The sequence below is a fragment of the Dromiciops gliroides genome, chromosome 4, assembly GCF_019393635.1.
Source record: "Dromiciops gliroides isolate mDroGli1 chromosome 4, mDroGli1.pri, whole genome shotgun sequence".
NCBI lineage: Eukaryota > Metazoa > Chordata > Mammalia > Microbiotheria > Microbiotheriidae > Dromiciops > Dromiciops gliroides.
In genome coordinates, this window is record NC_057864.1 from 52,489,195 (window position 1) to 52,510,980 (window position 21,786).

A 21,786-nucleotide genomic window follows, 5' to 3' on the forward strand; every position below is an offset into this window, starting at 1 on the left:
TCTCAAACTTGCTAGTCTAGACCAAAATCCCAAGTATTTGCTAAATTTCTACTATGCACCAGGCACTGTGCTAAGGTGTTCAGTCTTCTAACTGAAGATTGTAAGGATTCAAATCTCGGAGGCGCCAACAGTCGGCACGGTTAATGAATGAGTTTTCTGGGGGCAAAGAGAGAGGGGCCTTCTGTAATTGGAGCTCCCAAACGGAGCACGGTCAAAGAACAGCGTTCCGCACCGAGCAGACACAAGGGGGCGCCAGAGGAACCAGTAGAATCTTCGTATTAGCATATTAAGTAAAGGAAATACCACCTTTAAGAATAGGATCCTGTACGAACGCCTCGCCACAGTGAGCTGAAGGAGCAGGAAAAATAAGGCCTCACAGTCGTCTCTGTGGCGCAATCGGTTAGCGCGTTCGGCTGTTAACCGAAAGGTTGGTGGTTCGAGCCCACCCAGGGACGTAAGGCTTTTTTTGCTTTATGTTTTTAGAAACTGAGCTTGAGAACTGATTCTTCAATCTCTTTTTATCTTAACCAAACCAGTGTCCAATCTTGGCCTATACCTTTCTGCCTGGTGTTGCCCTACCTGTTGCAGTTGCCCCACTTTCTTCTCACCTCAGCTTTAAGTTCAAGTTCAAGACAGAAGTCGTGTTGGCCTTGGAGTCAATCCCATTGTGCCCTCTTTCATCGCTGCTCGAGACCACTTCATCTCCACCCTCCCTGCCATCTCCGAAGCATCCGAGTGGAACTCTGGTTTTTTCTCTGGGGAAAAACCCCAAATCAGGTTGTGTGTCCTGTGGTCGTATCTGCTTTTTGGAAAGCATCCCTTTATTAAATATGCAAAACGAGACACACAGTGTTGGACATGGCCAATGTGGGACTTGGTAGTGTTTGACTAGTCGTGTTTGGATATTTGTTCCAAGAGTCCTGTTTTTCTTTTCCGAGGGAGGAGGGCAAGGTGGGAGGAAGAGAAAAATAAATCCTTGCTGATTTATTGTAAACTGAAAATTGAAACCAGCTAAACTGCTAAGACGTCACTAAAGAAGAGTTCTCACATGAGGAAAAAAATTTTAAAGACAAGGCAACAAGCATCTATTAAGTGCTTATTATGACTGTCTTAAGTCCTTGAGATATAAATAGAAACAAAAAAGATAGTCCTTGCCCTCAAGAAACTTACATTCTTTTTGGGGGGGGAATCACTTTTATTTTTATTGATGTATTTGCATTACATCCGTTCTTGGAACAAAGTAAAACGGTTAAGTAAAAACATGCAACGTTTCATATCTCTACTTTTTAAATGAACTAAAATCGACTTTCTCTTCCTTCTATCTTGCCCTCCTCCAGGAGAAAAAAGAAAAAGAAAAAGCACTATGTGTTTTCTAGGCATGTGGGCAGTTGCAAAGCTCTATAAGGAGTAATATCATATCATTTGCAGGGGCTCAATGTGAGGCCAGGAACACATATTTCAGAAGGCTACTTGGACAAATCTATGATTGGTTCAACTTCAGTACCCACCACTCCTTTCCACTTAATGATGTCCTTTAACAATGACTTTGTATTTGGATATTTGGGGCTGCTGAAAGGGGCAGAAAACACATTTGTGTAAGGAAAAGATCAGCTTGAAAAGAAACATAGCTTCTCAGGTAAAACCCTGATGAGAGACATGTACAGACTATTCTATGTGAGAGAGAACTGCTCCTTGGATAAATATAGTGAAAGGACCTGTTTGAGGACAGAGCACTGGCTGAAATAAGGGATTCTGCAGGGTATTGTGGTCCATCAACTAATTTTTTGTGTGACTGTTTTGAGATTTTTGAAGATAATAACTGAAAAATTGTAAGTGAAATAACTGGGGATTATGGAAGGATTGCTGAGGTCATACCTTACAGAAATCATGTTAAGAGATAGTTCTCTGTTTATGAGAAGACCCACATTTGAGGCATAAGGAGAGCAGAAGATTGGAGCAGCAAGTTAGGACCCCATGAATGGTAAAGCAGGGGAGGAAGTTGCATGCAGAGGTAACAGAAAAAAGACTCAGGAGGGAAGAGAGGAGCTGCTTATAGAAGATACACTACAGGAGCTTACGGGAGCTCATCAAAAGTTTGGGGAAGGATTGGATTGGTAGCTGTTGCTGAATGAAATTGCAGTACTGCTTTGCTGAAAGCTGATGGGATGGAGAAAGACCTGAGGCCCCTTCCTCTTTGGTGTAAAGATACCTAGCCCTCCTGGGACGTGGCAGTTTACTCGATGTTATAATACAAGTGGAAGCCACATCCTCATACAATATTGTACCAGAAAAACATTTGGCTGTCTTGATGCATAGCAAAGTGGCTTCTTAGTCTTGTTTTGCTTCTGTCACAATTCTGACATTATCGTGGGAATTAGATCCCTGTCCTTTTTCTTGAGACCAAGTCCCTGTTTACACACACACACACACACACACACACACACACACATAGTTTGTTTTGGTTTTTTTGCAGGGCAGTGAGGGTTAAGTGATTTGTCCAGGGTCACACAGCTAGTAAGTGTCAAGTGTCTGAGGCTGGATTTGAACTCAGGTCTTCCTGAATTCAGGACTGGTGTTTTATCCACTGCGCCACTCAGCTGCCCCTACATATATATTTTTAAAAATTTATCCTAAAGACAATAGTGAGTCATGTCAATCTGAAATAATATATATATATATATATATATTTTTTTTTTGGTGAGACAATTGGGGTTAAGTGACTTGCCCAGGGTCACACAGCTAGTAAGTGTCAAGTGTCTGAGGCTGGATTTGAACTCAGGTCTTCCTGAATTCAGGGCTGGTGTTTTATCCACTGCGCCACTCAGCTGCCCCTACATATATATATATTTTTAAAAATTTATCCTAAAGACAATAGTGAGTCATGTCAATCTGAAATAATATATATATTTATATATATATATATATTTTTTTTGGTGAGACAGTTGGGGTTAAGTGACTTGCCCAGGGTCACACAGCTAGTAAGTGTTAAGCATCTGAGGCTGGATTTGAACTCAGGTCCTCCTGAATTCAGGGCCGGTACTCTATCCACTGCACCACCTAGCTGCCCCTACATATATATTTTTAAAAATTTATCCTAAAGACAATAGTGAGTCATGTCAATCTGAAATAAAGAAAACTACCAAATTAGTAAAAATAGAGGCAAGGGGAATGCAATCTGGGTTCACCATGCAGCAACAAAGTACTAGAGTAAGAAAGAGGGCCAGAGGTGGGCAGGGTTAAATACATTTCAGTGGGGAGGGAGTCCCACAGGAAACAACGAGAAGCTGTTAGGTCAGTTATGTTGTGGAGAGTGGTAAGATCTGGTTAGAATGGGGAGCCCTTTCTTTTTTGAGCTGGTTTTGAGAGTTCTCCTTTCAAATGGTTTCGATTGCCTTTGGACAATTCAAAACTCTGGGATTTGACAAGGTCAGTTCATAGTCAGGTGCATTCATCAGTCACCGCATAGAGATTGAAGTAGATGGTCAGATTCATATTTTAGAATTATCCATTTAACAGCTACGTGGATAATGGAAGGAAAAGAAGAGAGAGGCCAATTAGGAGGGATTGGCAGAAAGACCAATTAGGAGAATTTTTTAATAGCCCAACTGAGAGGTGATAAAGGGCCAAACTAGGGTAGTCCTATAATTGAAGGGAAGTAGAAAAATGGAGTTAGAATCAGTTAGGTATGGGAACCAATTGAATATGAGGAAAGAGAGAAACAGAGACAGAGACAGAGAGATAAGTTAAGGATGACTCCTAGATTGTAAACTTGGATAGCTAAAAAGATGGTGGTACTTTCAATAGAAATAGAAAAGCCTAGAGAATCGTTTGAGGAGGAGAAATATAGTGATTTCCATGTTTGGACATGGTGAGCTTAAGATGCCTGTGGGACATCAGGATGTTGGTAACAAGGTTTTGGATTTCAGTAGTTCTGGCGGTTTAAAACTAGCCCAAAGTGAGTCTACAGAGATAGAATAAAGAGCAGAGGTGTTTGTTTACAAGAGAGATTTGAGGATGTCTTCCTATTTGATGTGTTAATTTAGCTGTGACATATCAGGGGTCATGTGTTCCTATGTATGAATGTTCTGGGGCTACCTGGAGGTTTAGCTGACTTGATCTGAGAGTTGGGTCAACAGTAGGCTCTAAGACACCATTAGTCACATTTGTCTGGAACAGTGGGACACGTCCAACTAAATGGAAATGTTATCACCGGAAAAGGCAAGAATGAACAGGTTGCCTTTGTAAGCTGTGGCTTACATGTCTCCTGAATCCTTATCTAGTTGGTTTTTTTTGGTGAGGCAGGTGGGGTTAAGCCACTTGCCCAGGGTCACACAGCTAGTAAGTGTCAAGTGTCTGAGGTTGGGTTTGAACTCAGGTCCTCCTGAATCCAAGGCCAGTGCTTTATCCACTGTACCACCTAGCTGCCCCTGGCATCACTTATTCTTAGTGAATCTATGCTGGCTCCTTATAAGTTTGCAAAATAAGCTCTCTTATAAGTTCTCAAAAATTATGTGTTTAGTAATCCATTCTAGAATAGGTATCAGAGTTACTAGGCCATCTTCCCTCTTCTCTTTTGAACATCTGGATAGCATTTATTCATTTTTAGTCTTCTAGCACTTCTGTCTCTAGTGAGGGTGTGGTGCTATGACCTGTGGGTAAGAACACTGTGTGTACCTCCACCCTGTGTGGCCAGGGCTACTGTCTTCCTTGGGCAAAACTGTCTCTGTATCTACTCCCTCTAAAAGGGGTTTTCATTTCAAACCAAGTCCAGGAAAAAGAGAAGGGACATCAGCCAACTTGTCACTCCCTTTCTAATGTACTGTCCCCCCCCCCCCAACTATCTGATCCAGTCAGCTAAACCTTTAAATAGCCCTAGAACACTCAGCCATGGATTTGGGAACACACGACCCTCGCCCCACCCCCACCCCACTCAATACATCATATCAATTCTGAGCCCCCAGCAAAAGGACTATTCTGGCAAAATACCCAAACTGCAAATCTCTCTCTCTCCTCTCTCAGGTGCTCCCTTATGGCCTTATGCTGCATTTGAGCAAGGATATAGATAGATTAGTAATATAGTGCTTAGCTACATTTATCATAATAGCCGTATTGAAAGACAAAGTCAGGAGAAAGGTAAACAAACTTTTAAAAAATACATAAATTTTGGGAAACAGGTACATACCCTTTGGGAGAGAGGGAAAGAAAGGAGAGAAGGGAAATGGAGAAACCACCACAATGTGTTTGTAGTCTAGGGGCAACTGTCTAGACATACTTCATGCACTGTCTACCCCCAGTATTGCAAGTATAGCAAGCTTTGCTCATCCCCTAGTACTACCTCTGGTGTGCTCAGAGCTGCTTCTGTGACAGCTCCCTTCTCCTGTTCCCCTGCTTCTTATGGGAGCTGCTGCCCTTCTCCCACTTCCTCATGTACTTCTTGTGTTGGTGCTCTCTTTTGGGCAGTTTCTGCCATCCATACTCTCTTAGAATGGGAGAGATTTGTTTGACAGTCAAAGTCTCACCTGGGAAGTCACAGGGTCAGAATAAACTATCTAAGGAGATTATGAGAGGAAACATGGGGAAGCCTTGGCCTCAAACCAGTAGGTGTCTGTGTCCAGTATACTTATTGATAAAAGTGGCATTACCAAGACAATAATGCTCCAGAGATTATTGAGAGACTCCTTCATTGTACCTGCTGGCTCTTATAACACCCTTGGCACAAACAAGTATGGATGTGGACATTTTATAGTTGTTGGGGTTTTGTTTGTTTGTTCGTTTTTGGTTTTGTTTTTGGCTAGACAGTAAGTGACTTGCTCAAGGTCACACAGCTAGTAAGTGTCAAGTGTCTGAAGCCATATTTGAACTCAGGTCCTCCTGAATCCAGGGCTGGTGCTTCATCCACTGTGCTACCTAGCTGCCCCCTGATGTGGACATTTTAGCTGACAAAAATGGGGCAATTGTCTCCTCACAGTTCCAAAAAAATGGAAGAGTATTTCTCAACCTTTCTGTGTCATGGGCTCCTTTGGCAGTGTGGTGAATCCTATAGACCCCTTGTCCAAATAATTTTTTAAAGTTAATAATTAAAGGAAATGCTAAATTTCAGTGAGAGGTTAATGGAAATAAAAATGTAATTTTTTCCCATCCAATTTCATCAAAAAATATTTGCAACTACAAGGCCTATTATTTAATTCTGTCTCTGATGCTTGCTATCTGTGTAACTTTGGACATGAGTGGGTAGGGGAATTCTCCCACCAATTCAATACTCGGGATTCAGGAAGAAAGGAGGCCAAAGCATATAGAACTAGTTTATTCTTTCGAAAGAAGGTGCCCATGCCATCAAGACATGTGACACACCAAAGCAATAAGTCAAGCCATTTTTATACTTTTTTGCAAACAAGCACAGGATGTGATAATGAAGTTGAGACCAGATGGTCCATGACACATTCTTTCTCGGAGCAGAATCCCCTTGACTCTAGGGTCCCAACAAATGGGGTATTCTTTTATTCTTTATTTGATTTCTTTGATTTCCCAACCTAGCTGAAGACAAATTTTAAGCCTGTCATCCTTCTAAAGTTAACACGTCTACAAAACAATGCTGAAATACCCGAGTGACTTTTCCTGTTTTTTGAGTTGAACATCTTTAGAGATAGGGGCCGGGGGAGGGGGTGTCAGTGGGAACTATGAAATCTGAACATAATCCTCTCAGACACAAGGTTGCTTCTCTTTTCTGGGCTTCAATTTCTACATCTGTAAAATGAGGAAATAAGATCACGTAACTTCTGAAGTTTCTTTTAGATAAAAATCTATGGTCTTATCACAAGAAAAGTTTTTCTTCTGGGGAGCTCAAGGGAAAACTGGGCTTTTTCTTGGCCCAGAAAAAATTTGAAAGGTAAAATTGGGGCTGGGGGTTAGGTCCTGCAGTTAGGAAGACTCAAATTCAACCTTGGACACCTAGTAGCTGAATGACCCCAGACAAGTAATTTAACAGGTTTGCCTCAGTTTCCTTACCTGTAAAATGGGGCTAATAATAGCACCTACCTCCTAGGTTTGTTGTGAGGACCGAATGAAATAATCATTGTAAAGCACTTAGTACAGTCTTGGCACATGGCAAGTGCTATATGAATGTTAGCTTATTATTATTCTATGGTATTCTAATTCACTCGATACATTCCTTTAAGTTACATAGACCCAAGTAAACTACCACTCTAGTTAATCTATTCCTAACTGAAAATGACAGAAAATTTCTGTCCAGTGTGTTTCTCCTCTCCGCATGGGTTGGGCTAAGGTTTCCATCCTGGGGCCCCACTGGTAGAAAGAGTTAAGCCGAGTTAAGCTCTGCGGTTTGTCTCTTTCAGAGCCTGGGTTCTTGCTTCTTTTCAGTCTCTCTCGATCTGTCTCTGTCCCCTGTCTCACCCCTCCTCCTTCCTTCTCTTTTTCTGCCTTCCCTGGGTTTTTTTTTTCTTTCCCTCTTTTTTTCCTGTTTCAATTTTTGTCTGCTCATCACTGGACCTTCAGGGGTTAGTCCCGCGAATGAAAGGAACAGTTTTGTGGGTATTTTAAAGCCCTTGAAGAGGATAGAGTCACTCAGAGATCATAGATTTAGAGATAAAAGGAACTTCAGAGGTAATGTAATCTAATCCTTTCATCTAAGAGATTGGGAAAAGGAAGTGAGAGATTATGTGGTTTGTGATAGGGTCTGTTGTTGGGACTAAAGGAGCCAGCTGATATTGAAAGGAATAGGGTGTGTGTGTGTGTGTGTGTGTGTGTGTGTGTGTGTGTGTGTAGGGGAAGGTGTTATAAGATTAGGTCTGTTGGTCTTCAGGCCACTGTATGAGATGATTATGGATTTGAGTCAGATTAAACTCTGAGGAAGGGGTCTGGAAGGTACCCAGTCCTGCCCCAGTATAGTTAGTTTAAAAGTTTATTGCTTGTCAAATTCTCACTGTCTCCTTTGTTTTATTGCCAATTAATAGTATTTTTACTTCTGCTCAGTCTCCCTACTTGTCAGCTACATCTTAGTTTTATCTGGAATCCATCATGTGTCAGAACCCCAGTCCCTGTTGAGTGGGTCGGGGAGTTTGCCCACCAATTCAATACTCGGGACTCAAGAAGAAAGGAGGGGGCTTGGCACAGGATGCGGCAATTAAGTAGAGACCAGATGTTAAGTGACATGTCTCTTTCTCAGAGCAGAATCCCCTTGACCCTAGGATCCCAACAATGGATTATTCTTTTATTCTATTTCTTTGATTTCCCAACATAGCTGAAGATAAATTTTAACCCTGTCATCTTTCTAAAATTAAGACGACTACAAAACAATGCTGAAACACCTGAGTGACTCTTCCTGTTATTCAAGTTCAATATCTTTAGAGATGGGGGCCGGGAGAGGGGAGTCAGTGGGAACTGTGAGATCTGAAACATCTGACTGTCACTTCCCCGTTCCCTCTTCCTTCGGTTTGACCTTGTTCCCCCTCCCCTTTTCCCCCTTGTTCCTGGAACACGTATGCATGTCTCCATACATTGATCACGAGCTAAACATGCACTCTGGGTGAGACAGGATTGGATGTTAGATTGTGAGCTTGTCCTAGTGTGCGTGGGGACTTCCCCTCTGACCAACATTCCTATAAAAGGTCAAGGCATGTATTAGCTATCGCGACTCAGTTATTGAGTTTGCCCATTCCCATGGGAATGTAATAAATCTGTCTCTGCTTGACTTGGTGGTCTCCTCGAGTTATTTGGGTAAACTGAGACCGTTTGCCCCAAACACCACCATGATAGTAAGGGAGGCTATAGATTATAGAATCTGCATGGAAAATTTTGTCATAAACTTGGACCCAATGATCTTGAGGGAAGCTGTAAGCTTATACAACATACTTGTAGAAAAATGCTGACAATAATTTTTTCTAAGGTTAGTATAATTGTATGCCTGAAAATATTTTGTCCACCACCAGTTCATTTATCTCTCTGCTATGCAACTACCCATCTCCCCTGCCAAATAATATTTTGCCTTGGCCCCTGCTACACAAATAGGCCAGTTCTGGGGGCACTACCCCAAATTAGAGTATAACAACTCCAGTCCCAGAAGAGTACCACAGAGTACACCCTCTTCTCCAACAGGAAAACACCTTCTCAGTGTAGCATGCCCTTCCTGCCGAAAGGACTCATGTCTCTATGTTCCCCAATGCAAATGCCACTCTTATGTGAGTTTTACCCTATGTCAGTGCATGTGTCTGAGTTATAAATCGAGTCCCTTTCTCTCTTTTCCCTTTGCATTGGACTGAATCCCATTGTTTTGCATATTATTCTCAGCATCCAAACTCATTAAAGGGTTGTTTTTCCTGATGTCGCTGGCAGGCCTGCAGGTCTCTCCTTAGACATAAACTGGGTATCCAGACAAGGACTTAACCTATTGACAACTGAATCTATGTTGTGAGACCAGTCATAGAAAGTAAGGGTGAACAGGGGAACTCTGTGTTTTCCCTGGAGGGACTCTTATGCCAGAAGACTGTCACAAAACAGAAGACAATGTGACAACTTGTGGGAAAGCATACCAAGGTTCCTCTTTCCCCATACCTGTTGCCTCTTTAGGCTACATATTACAAAGGTATATTTGAATAGTACTTTGTTCTCAAGTCCTTGGTTCTACTAGAATGAGGAATACTTTTTTTGTTTATTTGTTTGTTTTCTGGTCAATGAGGGTTAAGTGACTTGCCCAGGGTCACTCAGCTAGTTAAATGTCAAGTGTCTGAGGTCAGATTTGAACTTGGGTCCTCCTGAATCCCGGGCAGGTGCTTTATCCACCGCACCACCTAGCTGCCCTAGAATAAGGAATCCTTATCAGTATTTCTTTATCATTTCCAAAACTGAATGCTGCACTGAAATTTAGGTATTTATGTTTTGTCTTATTGTGGAATTTTCTGGGGGAGAATATTTTAAGTTGTGATTGGAAATGGTCTGTGTCAGAGAGGAATTTTCAGAGGGAGGACAGATTTTGATTTTCTTTTCATTTTCTCTTTCTCTAAACAGAAAAGGGAAGGAAATACACATTTAATAAGTGCCTTGTAGATGCCAGGCACTGCGCCAAGCACTTTACAAATATTACCTCATTTGATCCTCACAACAACCCTTTCTGGTAGATGCCATTTGATCTCCATTTTAGAGTTGAAGAAACTGAGGCAGAGGCTAAGTGACTTGCTCAGGGTCTTTTAGCTATTAAGGTTCAATATGAACTCAAGTCTTCCTGACTCCAGACTCTGTGCACTGATGCACTACCTAGTTGTCTCTGAGGAGAGCTGCTTAGACTTAGAATAGTTTAACTAATTAAAAATTGTCTCTGACCAACTCTCGTACAAAGTACAATGTGCTGAATTTTTCTTCCAGACTACAAGGAAGCATTAAAGAGATGGTGCAAGAAGAGAAGACACTTAAGGCACTGCTTTCCACACAGAGGTAGTAGCTGATAACTCCGAATGAGCTTAGTTCTTACATAACATCAGTTCCATCCAGTTGTTGTTTTTTGTTCTGTTTGTTTTTTAGTGAGGCAATTGGGGTTAAGTGACTTGCCCAGGGTCACACAGCTAGTAAGTGTCAAGGCTCTGAGGCCAGATTTGAACTCAGGCCTTCCTGAGTAGAGGGCCAGTGCTCTACCCACTGCACCACCTAGCTGCCCCATCCAGTTTATTTCCAAAGCCCAAATCACTGCCAGGTGAGTGCTCCCTACGGGCTGGGATCCTGAGAGTCTCTCCTAAAGTAGCTCCCTGTTTCTTGCTACTCATGTCATTGATACTCTGCTGGCTACAACACCTAGATTGGGTTCCGATGTCTAGATTGATGAAACTCAAATTCTTAGGCCAGGTTGGAGACTTTCCCTTCTGAACCTAGAATGGAAAAGAATAAATAAACAGACCAAGGTCATTCCATTTCTCAGAGGGACAGAAAGCCCTTCCCCTTATTATTTGGTTTCCTATACAACATAACTGAAGGAGTCACCTTGCTTGCCCCAGACACAAATGTATTAGTGACAGTGAGAGCTGATTCTGGCCCTTTTGAAAAGGCCAATGGTTTTGGATATTCACTCACCTTTCCCAAACATGTGGAAGGCAAACTAGAACGAGTTAAAGCATCTCTATCCATGCTCACACACACACACACATATATGTTTGTGCATACACATATGCATAGACATACATATATTTGGTTCTGTTTATTGCATTCTGCATCATTTCACATACTGAAATGTCTTCTTAATGCTTCTCTGGATTAATCATATTCATTTTTTTGTGGCAAAATGAAATTCATTTAGCTACCACAGTTAGTGTAGCATTCCTTTATTATAGACATCTACTTTGTTCCCAGGTCTTTGCTGTTACAGAAAGTCCTGCTATAAATCTTTTGGTAAAGATACCTTTCTTTCTACTTTTAACTTCTTTGAAACATATGCCTGGGTGTTTTCTGTTCAGTTTTTTGTGACTTGCCCAAGGTCACACAGAGAGTAAGTGTTAAGTGTCTGAGGTCAAATTTGAACTCATGTCCTCCTGAATCCAGGGCCAGTGCTTTATCCACTGCGCCACCTAGCTGCCCCTTCTGTTTAGTTTTGAGGTTGCATTTAGACTCAACCTCATTCTCTCCTAACTTTTCCAAAATTAATTTTCTCTACTCCAAATATTTTTAATCTCTTGCCTTTCACTGGTTCTTTCTCCTTTGCTTTCAAGCATATATGGCTCCTACCCATCTTAAAACAAAAACAAAAACTTTATGTTTCACTTTATTTGACCCTCTAGCTTCTCACCTAAAGACAACTGTGTGGTACAGTGGACAGAGCAGTGGGCTTAGAGTGAAGAGGAATTGAGTTCAAATTTGACCTTAGATCTCAAATTTGACCTTAAGAAAATCAATAAACCTTGACCTGTCTCACTTTCTTCATTTGTAAAATAATAATTCCTACCTCTCTAGGATTGTTCTGAGAATCAAATGAGATATTTGTAAAAATACTTAGCATGGTTTTCGATACATAGTAGGCACTTAATAAATACTTGTTCTCTCCTTTTATTTCTATGTCATTTGAAAATATGTGGGGGTTGGGGGGCAGCTAGGTGGCACAGCAGATAGAGCACCGGCCCTGGATTCAGGAGGACCTGAGTTCAAATTTGACTTCAGACACTTGACACTTACTAGCTGTGTGACCCTGGGCAAGTCACTTAACCCTCATTGCCACACCAAAAAAAGAAAAAAGAAAGAAAGAAAGAAAAGAAAAGAAAGAAAATATATGGGGGTTGGAGGCAGCTAGGTGGCACAGTGGATAAAACACTGGCCCTGGATTCAAGAGGACCTGAGTTCAAATCTGGTCTCAGAAACTTGACACTTACTAGCTGTGTGACCCTGGGCAAGTCACTTAACCCTCATTGCCCCTCAAAAAAAAATATGTATATATGGGGGTGCCTATCTCTGTTCTTGGTTTTAGGGAACTTAGCTGGGGTTTCTAATATATTGCTACTTATAAATAGAGGCTACAGCACCAGTCTTTGGCATTAAGCATTTATTAAAGCATATTAAATGTTAGTAAAGAGAGAGCACATGACTCCAAAAATTCAGAAGCCCTACATTACCTAGAGTGTAAGCTCCCTGTGGTCTGATAGAGAGGCAGCCCTTACACACTCCTCAAAGCTAATTGGCTAGCATCCTTCAAATCTGTTGGCTTACTGGAATTAAGGGTGGTCCATCTTAAAATAAGCAGTATGTGCTGAGGTCAGAGTCCAGAGGGCAGACCCTGTGAGGGGAAAGGCTTTCAGGTAGGTGTGGTTTTAATCTTTATTGTTTCTATTCAGAGTCTACTGACTCTGGGCTGGCTTTAAAAGAGATCAGGCAAGGTTCCGGAAGGGGGTCTTTAGAACCCCCCAAACCCATTTTTTTCCTCACATTTCTTTCCTGTTTATTGGTGAATCTCTTAAAGGACTAGGGTAAATCCATTGACTCTACTTCCTTACCACCCATATTCCTTAACATCCTAAAATCTGGTTGTAATCCTCACCACCTTATGGAAATTGTGACATTATTAGGGATAATATCTTATTTTTGTAACTCCAATGATGATTATCATAGTGCCTTATACATAGAGACTGGGAATAAATATTTGTTGAATGGATGGGTTGATGGGAGTCTCCTTTGAAATGAGATGGTGTTGAGATTGAAATCAAGTCAGGAACATAGAAGTCTTCAGTAGGTTCAGACAGTGCAACTAAATTGAAATCAGCTCAGTTACATGCTTTCCCCCTTTATTTTGTAGCTGTTCAATTTGGCTTTTAAAAACATTTTATTGATGTATTTTGTCTTAACATGGTAGTCATTTTCCTTCCTTGTGACAGAAAAGCAATAAAATAAAAATATCTTGTAAGGAAACATTGTCTGACATCCATACAACATTCTGTCCTGGTAGTCTCCCTCCCCTCCACTGTGTTCTTTTTCTGATATATAGTATCACCTTCAAATCACCCATGTAAAAGACAGATGCAACCAAAATGTTAAGTTGTTACTACCCTAGACATTTTTGGTTTATTTATTAAAATACTAAAATTATTTCATATATTTACAGTGTACTTCTGTGTTTAGGGTTGGGTCAGTAATTGTGCAACCTTAAGTCATAAGCCCTGAGCTCCTAGGAACTCAGCAATGAGAAGGATACTAGTTGGGGTCAATTACTTTGCCTGGAGCTCACAGACACCTCTATCTTCTGATGACAAAGGAAACTGGAGGGCAGGGTAAGAGAAGAGTCCTCAGTCCAGGCTTAACAGGTTTGTCCCTCTGCTGCTCTCAGGAATGGACTAAGGAGGATGAGGAAGTAGACAGAGATGAATGTGTTGCCACCATGCCAAGACCTTAATTATTCCACAGGCTGATGAGTCAGTGATCCTCAGGTTCATGTCTTTAAAGGGTGCCTTGTGTTCTTTAGGCTATTGGCTTCTCTATTAAGTCTGTAGTATAGAACAGTGTTCACTGCAAACAGAAGTCCCATCACAAGATAGAAAGGGATGTGGTGCCCAACTTTAGAAGATAAGGAAGTAGATGAATCTGGATCTATATTTGTACCTACGTAAGAGGTAGGAGGAAGAAACATGAGAATCCCAGTGAATCGACAAATCAAAACAACAAATATCTATCAAGTGCTTACTTCCTAAAGGAGAAAGAAAGAAAAGGAAGTCATCTGTCTTTGGATCTGGGGCTTGGGATGGATACTGTGAGATCTTCAGAGGGAAGACTGCTTGGATCCCTAAGGTGATACATCCTCCAAAGTCCCCTTCCTTCAAAGCCCAATACCCATTGCTCTTTCCTGATTGAATATATCTCACCTTGGACAGTAATTCTCACCACTTTTGACTCGTATTTCTTATTTCCTCTTTTTGCTGAACAGGAGTAATTCCCACTGTGGCTATGGTTCACTTGATCGATGGAAAAGTTAGACTCACATTGAGAAAATACTCCTTTACCATTGTGAAAGAATACAATGTTGGCGATGGTTTTATTTTTCCAGAAATGGCACCTCATCACCAAGGGCTCTCCTTCTGTATAAACCAATTTCAAGGTCTGGAGTAGCAGAAAGTCTGAAATGATAAACAAAGACTAATAATCCAGGAGGAGTCAAATCAAAGTAGAGCCTCAAGTCACTCTAGACTGGGTTGGTGAGAGAAAGGCTCATTACCAGGGTGGTAAGCTCCCAGGACAAAGAAGAACTCAGGTGGTGAGATGCCCTCAGTCAATTGCATTGACTGGGCACTATATGACACTATTAAAAAAACCCATTGCCCCTTACTCCCCTCCCAATTTAATAGGGTTGCAGTATAGACACCCATGTGAAAAGGTCACAGGATACTGAAAAATACAGAAATAGAAGTAAATCCATGATGTTCTCTATCTTTGGATAGAGAGGAGATGGATTCAAGGTGCAGAATGAGATATGCATTTTAAATGCTCTTTAAAGACAATTATCCAGTTGTGACCCCAATATAACTGTCTTCTGTATAGGAACTAACTTTTTTTTTAAGTGACTTGCCCAAGGTTACACAGCTAGTAAGTGTCAAGTGTCTGAGGCTGGATTTGAACTCAGGTTCTCCCGAATCCAGGACCAATGCATTATCCACTGCACTACCTAGCTGCCCCTCACATAGTTTTTTAAAAAGCAAGCTGTACATAATAGAGATGTGTGCTTTCACATTAAATCTTTTTCTGTTCTATTTTTCGACATGAAAAATGTTTATTTTGGGAGTGCTCATTAAGTTCAGAAATAAAAAAAAAATAAATGGAGGCCCAGAGAAGGTTAAATCACTTCCCCAAGACAATAGAGATTGTCACCTTCCATGGTAGGGTGATCTCAGCTTCTCTGACTCTGGCACCAGGGTTGATCTCCTGTTACCATGTCAGCCTGTTGCATGGTACCCTGCAAGCTCATTGGTAACTTTGGAGAGAGCAGTTTCAGTCAAATGATGGGATAGAAGTGAAACTGCAAATGTCTGAGAAGCAAATGTGACATGAGAAAATATGGACAAGTGTAGACAGCTATGTCTTAAAAAAAGATTTTATTAATATCTTTTATTTTTAACTTTGCCTAGTTTTTTGCCTTATCCCTCCTACCATATCTGAAAAGCATCCCTTAGAACAAAGAATTTCCATTTAAAAAAAGAAAAAGAAGAGAAAAAATTCAGTAAAAGCAACCAGTACATCAAAAAATCACACATTATATGCAGTGTTCCATACCCCACCTCTGCAAAGATGTAGAGGAAGATGGTGAACATTTTTTCCTAGGACTTTGGCTGTGAGTGTGAAAGAGAAGAGAGATGTAGAATAGTTTGTTAGGGATGGTAGAGTTAAAGGAATTTTTTAAGGTTGGGGAGATTTCAGCAGGGAGGCAGCCCATGGGTAAGGAAATATTTAAAAATTAGGGAGAGGGAGAGAGACAGAGACAGAGAGAGACAGAGAGACAAAGAGAAAGGATGGTCAAGGGGACATCCTTCCATAAGAGACAGGAGGTGATAGAATCGAGGACACAGAGTGGTTGGTCTTGGGACCACTTCCAGTATTCTTTCCATTGAACTGCATTGTCACCTACATAGAGATTTTAATTGAAGTCTCAAGAATGAATGAGTTGCCAATAAAGGTATGGTGAGCAAAAAGGAGGAAGAAACAAAAATCCCAGGGTAACATCTATATTTAGAAGTTGGAAAGAGGAAGAGGGCCAAAGGAAAAATGACCTGAGAAACAGGAACAGACCACAATCATGGCATCTCATGGAAGTTAAAATTAAGGAAAGTTTCAGGCAAGACAAAAGATGGTCAACACTGTCAAATGTTGTAGAGAAATTAAGAAGGAAGAGGACCAAGGAAAGATGGCTAGATTCAAATAACAAGAGTTACTGGTGAGCTTTAAGATCCCAATTTCACTGGATTGTTGTGGGCAGATCAGATTGGAGAGGGGTGGAGGTACGAGTGTACTAAGCACCGTGAGGAAAAAAAAAAGATTCAGGGACTATAGATCACTTTTATGAGAAGTTTGGTGGTGAAAGGAAAGGGATAGGACTGTAGTTTAAGTGAGTAGCCAACTCTAGGGAACATTATTTTAAGGTAGGCAGGACTAACTTGTTTGTAAGCTGAGGAGAAAGATATGATTGATAGGAAGAAAGGCATTAAAGATACAAGAGAAACGATGAGAGAGTAATTACTCAAGGGGGAGGGATTAAGAGCAAAGGGAGGGGGGCAGTTAGATGGTGCAGTGGATAGAGCACCGGCCCTGGAGTCAGGAGTACCTGAGTTCAAATCCGGCCTCAGACACTTAACACTTACTAGCTGTGTGACCCTGGGCAAGTCACTTAACCCCAATTGCCTCACTAAAAAAGAAAAAGAAAAAAAAAAGAGCAAAGGGAGAGGGGTTGATTTTGGAAAGGAGGAGTTAGTTCATTTTCTCTGCATCAGGTAAAAAAGATGGTTTGAATGACAAGGGGTATAGGAGGGAAGAAGCCCGGGTATTGCCCATTCGCTGGCCCTGATCTGCTTTTTTTGTAAAGTTGGCAAGGTAGGGTCATCTGTTTCATCAATTGGAGGGCATTTATTGAATACCTACCATGGGTCAGGCACTGTATGAAGTACAGGGGATACACAGATTAAAATGAAAGACTCCATTTTAAAGTGCTTACTGTCTATAGGGGAGCAGCTTTACACATAGAAATAAACATATGCAAGATTGCTACCCCTTTCAGATTTGGACAATTTTCTTTGAGGAAAAGAGGAGAAACCAGACACCGAGAAAAGTACTGACTGAAGACCAAAACCACCACAGTGTCTTGTTGCCAACGCCCTTATTTACATATGAGGTTAAGTAGGAAACTTGCACAACTCAATTTTTTAGTGAGTAGGGTTGGGGGATGGGTGCTCATACCCACAGTACATATCAATAAAATGATCATCAAGTATGTATTTTTATTTATTTATTTATTTATCTATCTATCTATCTATCTATCTATCTATCTATCTATCTATCTATTTATTTATTTATTTTTAGGCAATGGGGGTTAAGTGACTTGCCCAGGGTCACACAGCTAGTAAGTGTCAACGGTCTGAGCCCAAATTTCAACTCAGGTCCTCCTGAATCCAGGGCTTTAACCACTGCGCCATCTAGCTGCCCCCTAAGTATGTATTTTTTAAAACAGGTAAGAACACTAGTAGCTGGGGGGGGGAGGCGCAGAAAATCAGGAAAGTTCATTTGTTTGATTTTTTTTTCCAACTCTGTTCATCAGCGTGTGAATAGGAGTAGAGTTAGTATATGGTGAGAGGGTTGAAGGTTGGCAGTGAATGGGTTGATTCACTGAAGGGCCCCTGGACTCACCTTGGAAGACGTCTAGCCTCACAGGATCACTGAGAGCTGACTGGCCTTTTTGGCACTGGTACTTCCCACTGTCCATCATATTGACATTCGTGATGTCGTAGTCCTGGATTTGGACCGGAATAATCCTGTCATTGAGGAGCCAAAGGGTGGAGTTGTCTTCAGGGATCCCAGACCCTTCACACCTCAGACTTACAGAGTCATCTGTGAGCACACTGAACCATGGTGGGTACAGGGTCACTACTGGCTTTGAGAGACTTGCTGGAGGTGGAGAGAAGAGAAGAGTTCTTGGTCAGCCCTGGAATATAATTGGGCTCCCACTTATGACCCACAGCCAGACATGGACAAATGTGGGGTAGGGGGCTTTGGGGACCATTTTTCTGGGTTATTTGACTCCAATGGGAATCTGGCCAGAAATATAGAAAGTGAAACTCTACTGGGAGCAGGAAGTGCTGATGCTGTTCCTTATTTAGTAGAAAATTTCCAATGTTCTGTAGTTTCTGGGCTCTGAGAATTCTGTCATTTTGAGAAATAGAAGAGCAAACCCACCTTCCTTCCTGTCAGCCAGAACTACAAGAGAAAAGAGAGGAGGTCAGCAAAGGGCGGGAGGGAAACACAGGGCACCTGCAACTTGCTTCCCTATGCTGTTTCAAGAATTGTGTTTTACAGAGAAATGAAAGGACCCACCTCCCTTTAATTCCTTGTCCTATTGTCCTTAACTCCTCTGTCCACCTTGCTGATAATAATAACATTGATATAGCATTTACTATGTGCCAGGCACTGTGCTAAGTGCTATGTAATTACAAACTCATTAGACCTTCACAACAACTGTGTGAGATATTATCCCCTTTGTACAGATGAGGAAACTGAGGCAAATAGAGGTTAAGTGACTCGCCCAGGGTCATGCTACTAGTAAACATCTGAGGTCAGATTTGAACTCAGGTCTTCCTGATGGAAGGCCCAGCCCTCTATCCACTGCAACATCTATCTGCCTTGATGATGTCTATCTGCTTTGATCCTGGAAGCACAGGAAAAAAGAAAAAAAAAGAACCAACCCTATGAATTTCAATTCAGAAGGTTAGAAATTCATAGGAAGAAATCATATAATTTTGGCACTTTATAAGATATTAGTTATTTTCTACCCCGATGGTCTTATTTTATTTTACGGATAAGAAAACTGAGGTTGAGACATAGTGGACAGAGCCCTGGACTTGGATTTAGGAAGTCATAGATTCAGATCCTCCCAAGACAAGCTGTGTGACTGTAGGCACATCATTTAACTTCTCTGAGGTTCATTGTCTTCATTTTTTAAAACGGGATAATAAGAACACCAAACCCACAAGGTTGTTGTGTCATAGGAGGTCATGTGTATAGAACACTTGACAAGCCTTAAAGTCCCCTCTAGGGGCAGCTAGGTGGTGCAGAGGATAAAGCACAAGCCCTGGATTCAGGAGGACCTGAGTTCAAATCCTGCCTCAGACACTTGACACTTCCTAGCTGTGTGACCCTGGGCAAGTCACTTAACCCTCATTGCCCAGCCAAAAAAAAAAAGTCTCCTCTAAATGGGAGCCATTCTGACCCAAGGACATACTCTCTACCCTCCCTTCCCCAGCTGTGTCACACTAAAGATGATGTCCTCCCCATCCTACCAACACCCCCCCCCCAAAAAAAAAAAAAAGAGACCAGTGTTCTTGACTGGACTTGGAAAAGGTCTCTGCTAGTCCCAGGGACCAAGGATACACTTCTCCCACTCAGGGTAACCTTGACTCACCCAAAAGCAGAAAAAATGGCAGTAGCAACGGCGGCATTCTGCTGGGATGAAACAGACCAGACCAGCTGAAGTGTCCACTGCTGCCCTGGGACAGGATGTGACCTAACTGAGGCTTTTAGAATGAATTAGAAAAGAGGAAGGAAACCAACATTTTCCCCCTCCCCCACTCCATCTATCATCAGGTTACTTTTCCCGGAACCACTCTTGGTTTTTTGTAAAACAAAGCCCAGTTGGCTTAGGCCTCTAAAACTCACCTCTGGGAAGTAAAACTTCAATAGGAGAGCTGCTATCATGCACCTCAGAGTCAGCAGAGTCCAGACCTCAGCCCAAGGAGGTACTTTGGGGAACATCTGATTTATTCCACACATAAGGAGGTGGGGTGGGATTGGCCAATGAGAACCAGTCCTCATGAGCATAAGAGGGCTGATGTAGGCCCCATGTGAACTTCTGAGGCATCATGAGAGGAGCCTCTCCATCCACTGTTGAGCTAGAAATGAGGATGTTTACCAAATACTAACCAAATAATTCAGTCCCTGTCAGTTCCCTGGAATACTCTGAAGAGGACTCTATAAGTCTGTGGGTGGGGACAGAGGCCTTAGGCCCTTGTGTCTCCCTGAGTTTTGACAGGTCAAATGATGGGCGGCTGTTTCCTGTCTCTGTTGAGTGAGTTACCAGAAATCTAGGAGCTGAATTTCATGCCAAATTTTACAAACTGCTGAGCCCTAAGAGGAGCAAAGTGCTGAATGGTCTGCTTGACCCAGACAAGAAGTGAATCAAAGGCAGCCATTAGAGAGTGTCACAATTTGTCTATCTGTTATGCTGAATTTGGAAGCAAACTTGGAGGGGTGGACGCTAAGTAGAAACTGCTTTAAGTTTGAGTCCACTCTCCCCAGGGACCAAGGGAGTATAGGAGAGGACGTACCCCTCAGTGTTAGGGGCAAATGCTTATACTTCTGCTCTTGCTTGATCATCTCAGTGGCTTTGTCTTTGTAAAAGCTAATTAATACTAGTTGTTTAAATGAAACTGGAGTGGCACTGATGATATAAGGGAGATAACTGTAGTTTGGGATTGATATCAGGGAGAATACACTTGAATGGGGGTTTGTCATTGACATGAAAGAGATATGCATAACTCATCAGGAGTACTCCTGAGCAGGGATATAGCTTTGTCCTGTGAGCCTCAATGAGCCAGTGAGGGTGAGATGCTTGATAAGGAGACCCAGAGCTTATATGAGCTAACCAAGCCTATGTAATATAATAGGGGTGAACTGGCCAGTGGGAGAGAGCTGTCCTTTGAACAAGTACAGACATTCCCTACTTGGTTTCAGTTCAAGAGACCGTGTGGAAATTTAGTGAGGAGTCAGTTTCTGGTTATGATCTTCTGAATAAGTTCCTCATCAAGCATGGATCCTGCCTTGGATTGGCCACCAGTCTTTCTCCTCACTAGACATAGCCTCTTCTAGACTTGCCTAGGGGGTGTATTGAAATTTACATAGTGACCCTGACTCCAGTCTGGCTTGTTTCTGGGTCATGTTAGTTATCCCATTGTGGGAGGCCATAGTCTGCTTGCATTTATGACTTTTGATCCCATTTGCCCTTATCTCTAATCTCACTCCCTATAATTCAGCAATGGGGGAGAAGCTTAGACACAATAGCCCATCATCTTTTGGTGACATGTACCTAACAGATTTGTCTGCTCTTATTACGAGAGTCATTAATAGAAGCGTCCTCCATCTTGGATTCCAGGTTGGTGCTCTCCTTGGGCCAGTCCATCAAGATGTTTTCAATCTTGGCGTTTTAAAAAATAAACTTTTTTTTTAAAACTTTCTATTCCTGAGCTTTGCCTCAGTAATCAGGGCGGGAAGCCCAAACAAAGAATTTTCCTTTTAACAGGTGGATTGGTTATTGGGTTGGTTCCTCACTAGGTGGTCCCTCCTAGGTAGCTTGAGCCATTGGACTCCCTGGCCTCACTGTCTAATGGGTAGCTGCCTTCTCCACAACTTCCAGCCATTGGCCAGGCAAGGCATCACAGTCTTCTTTCTGCTGTGATGTGATAGGGTTCTTTTCACCTGGAAGACTATTGTTCTTTCTCAGGAAGGGCAGAGACCCTTAGTCTAAGGTTGGCAGAAACCTCTCTGACTCTCTCAGGCCTCAGCTCT

The 21,786-nt window shown here is 41.9% G+C and overlaps 1 protein-coding gene and 1 non-coding gene across 2 annotated transcripts; one reads left to right on the forward strand and one right to left on the reverse strand.

Moving 5' to 3' along the window:
* Positions 1-381: 381 nt before the first annotated feature.
* TRNAN-GUU lies at positions 382-455 on the forward strand. The gene has a single exon. It is a non-coding gene; the product is annotated as a tRNA-Asn (tRNA).
* A 12,829-nt stretch (positions 456-13,284) lies between these two features.
* On the reverse strand, positions 13,285-19,697 carry LOC122756274 (low affinity immunoglobulin gamma Fc region receptor III-like). Its single transcript, XM_044005461.1, has 5 exons — positions 19,628-19,697; positions 18,406-18,426; positions 17,860-18,117; positions 14,337-14,588; positions 13,285-14,076 (listed from the first exon to the last, which is right to left on the reverse strand). Exons 1-5 carry the CDS (start codon positions 19,662-19,664, stop codon positions 13,907-13,909), a joined length of 738 nt encoding a protein of 245 aa, XP_043861396.1. The 5' UTR covers positions 19,665-19,697; the 3' UTR covers positions 13,285-13,906.
* Between the last annotated feature and the right edge of the window lie 2,089 nt (positions 19,698-21,786).

What these genes read in the sequence shown, in the direction of transcription:
- LOC122756274 (XM_044005461.1), bottom strand. Translation starts at nt 19,664, where the DNA reads ATGCCGCCGTTGCTACTGCCATTTTTTCTGCTTTTGG. An exon ending in TCTGGCTGACAGGAAGGAAG is followed by an intron (nt 18,118 to 18,405) that starts GTGGGTTTGCTC and finishes CTCCACCTCCAG; the next exon opens with CAAGTCTCTCAAAGCCAGTA. An exon ending in GGTGAGAATTACTGTCCAAG is followed by an intron (nt 14,077 to 14,336) that starts GTGAGATATATT and finishes CCTCTTACGTAG; the next exon opens with GTACAAATATAGATCCAGAT.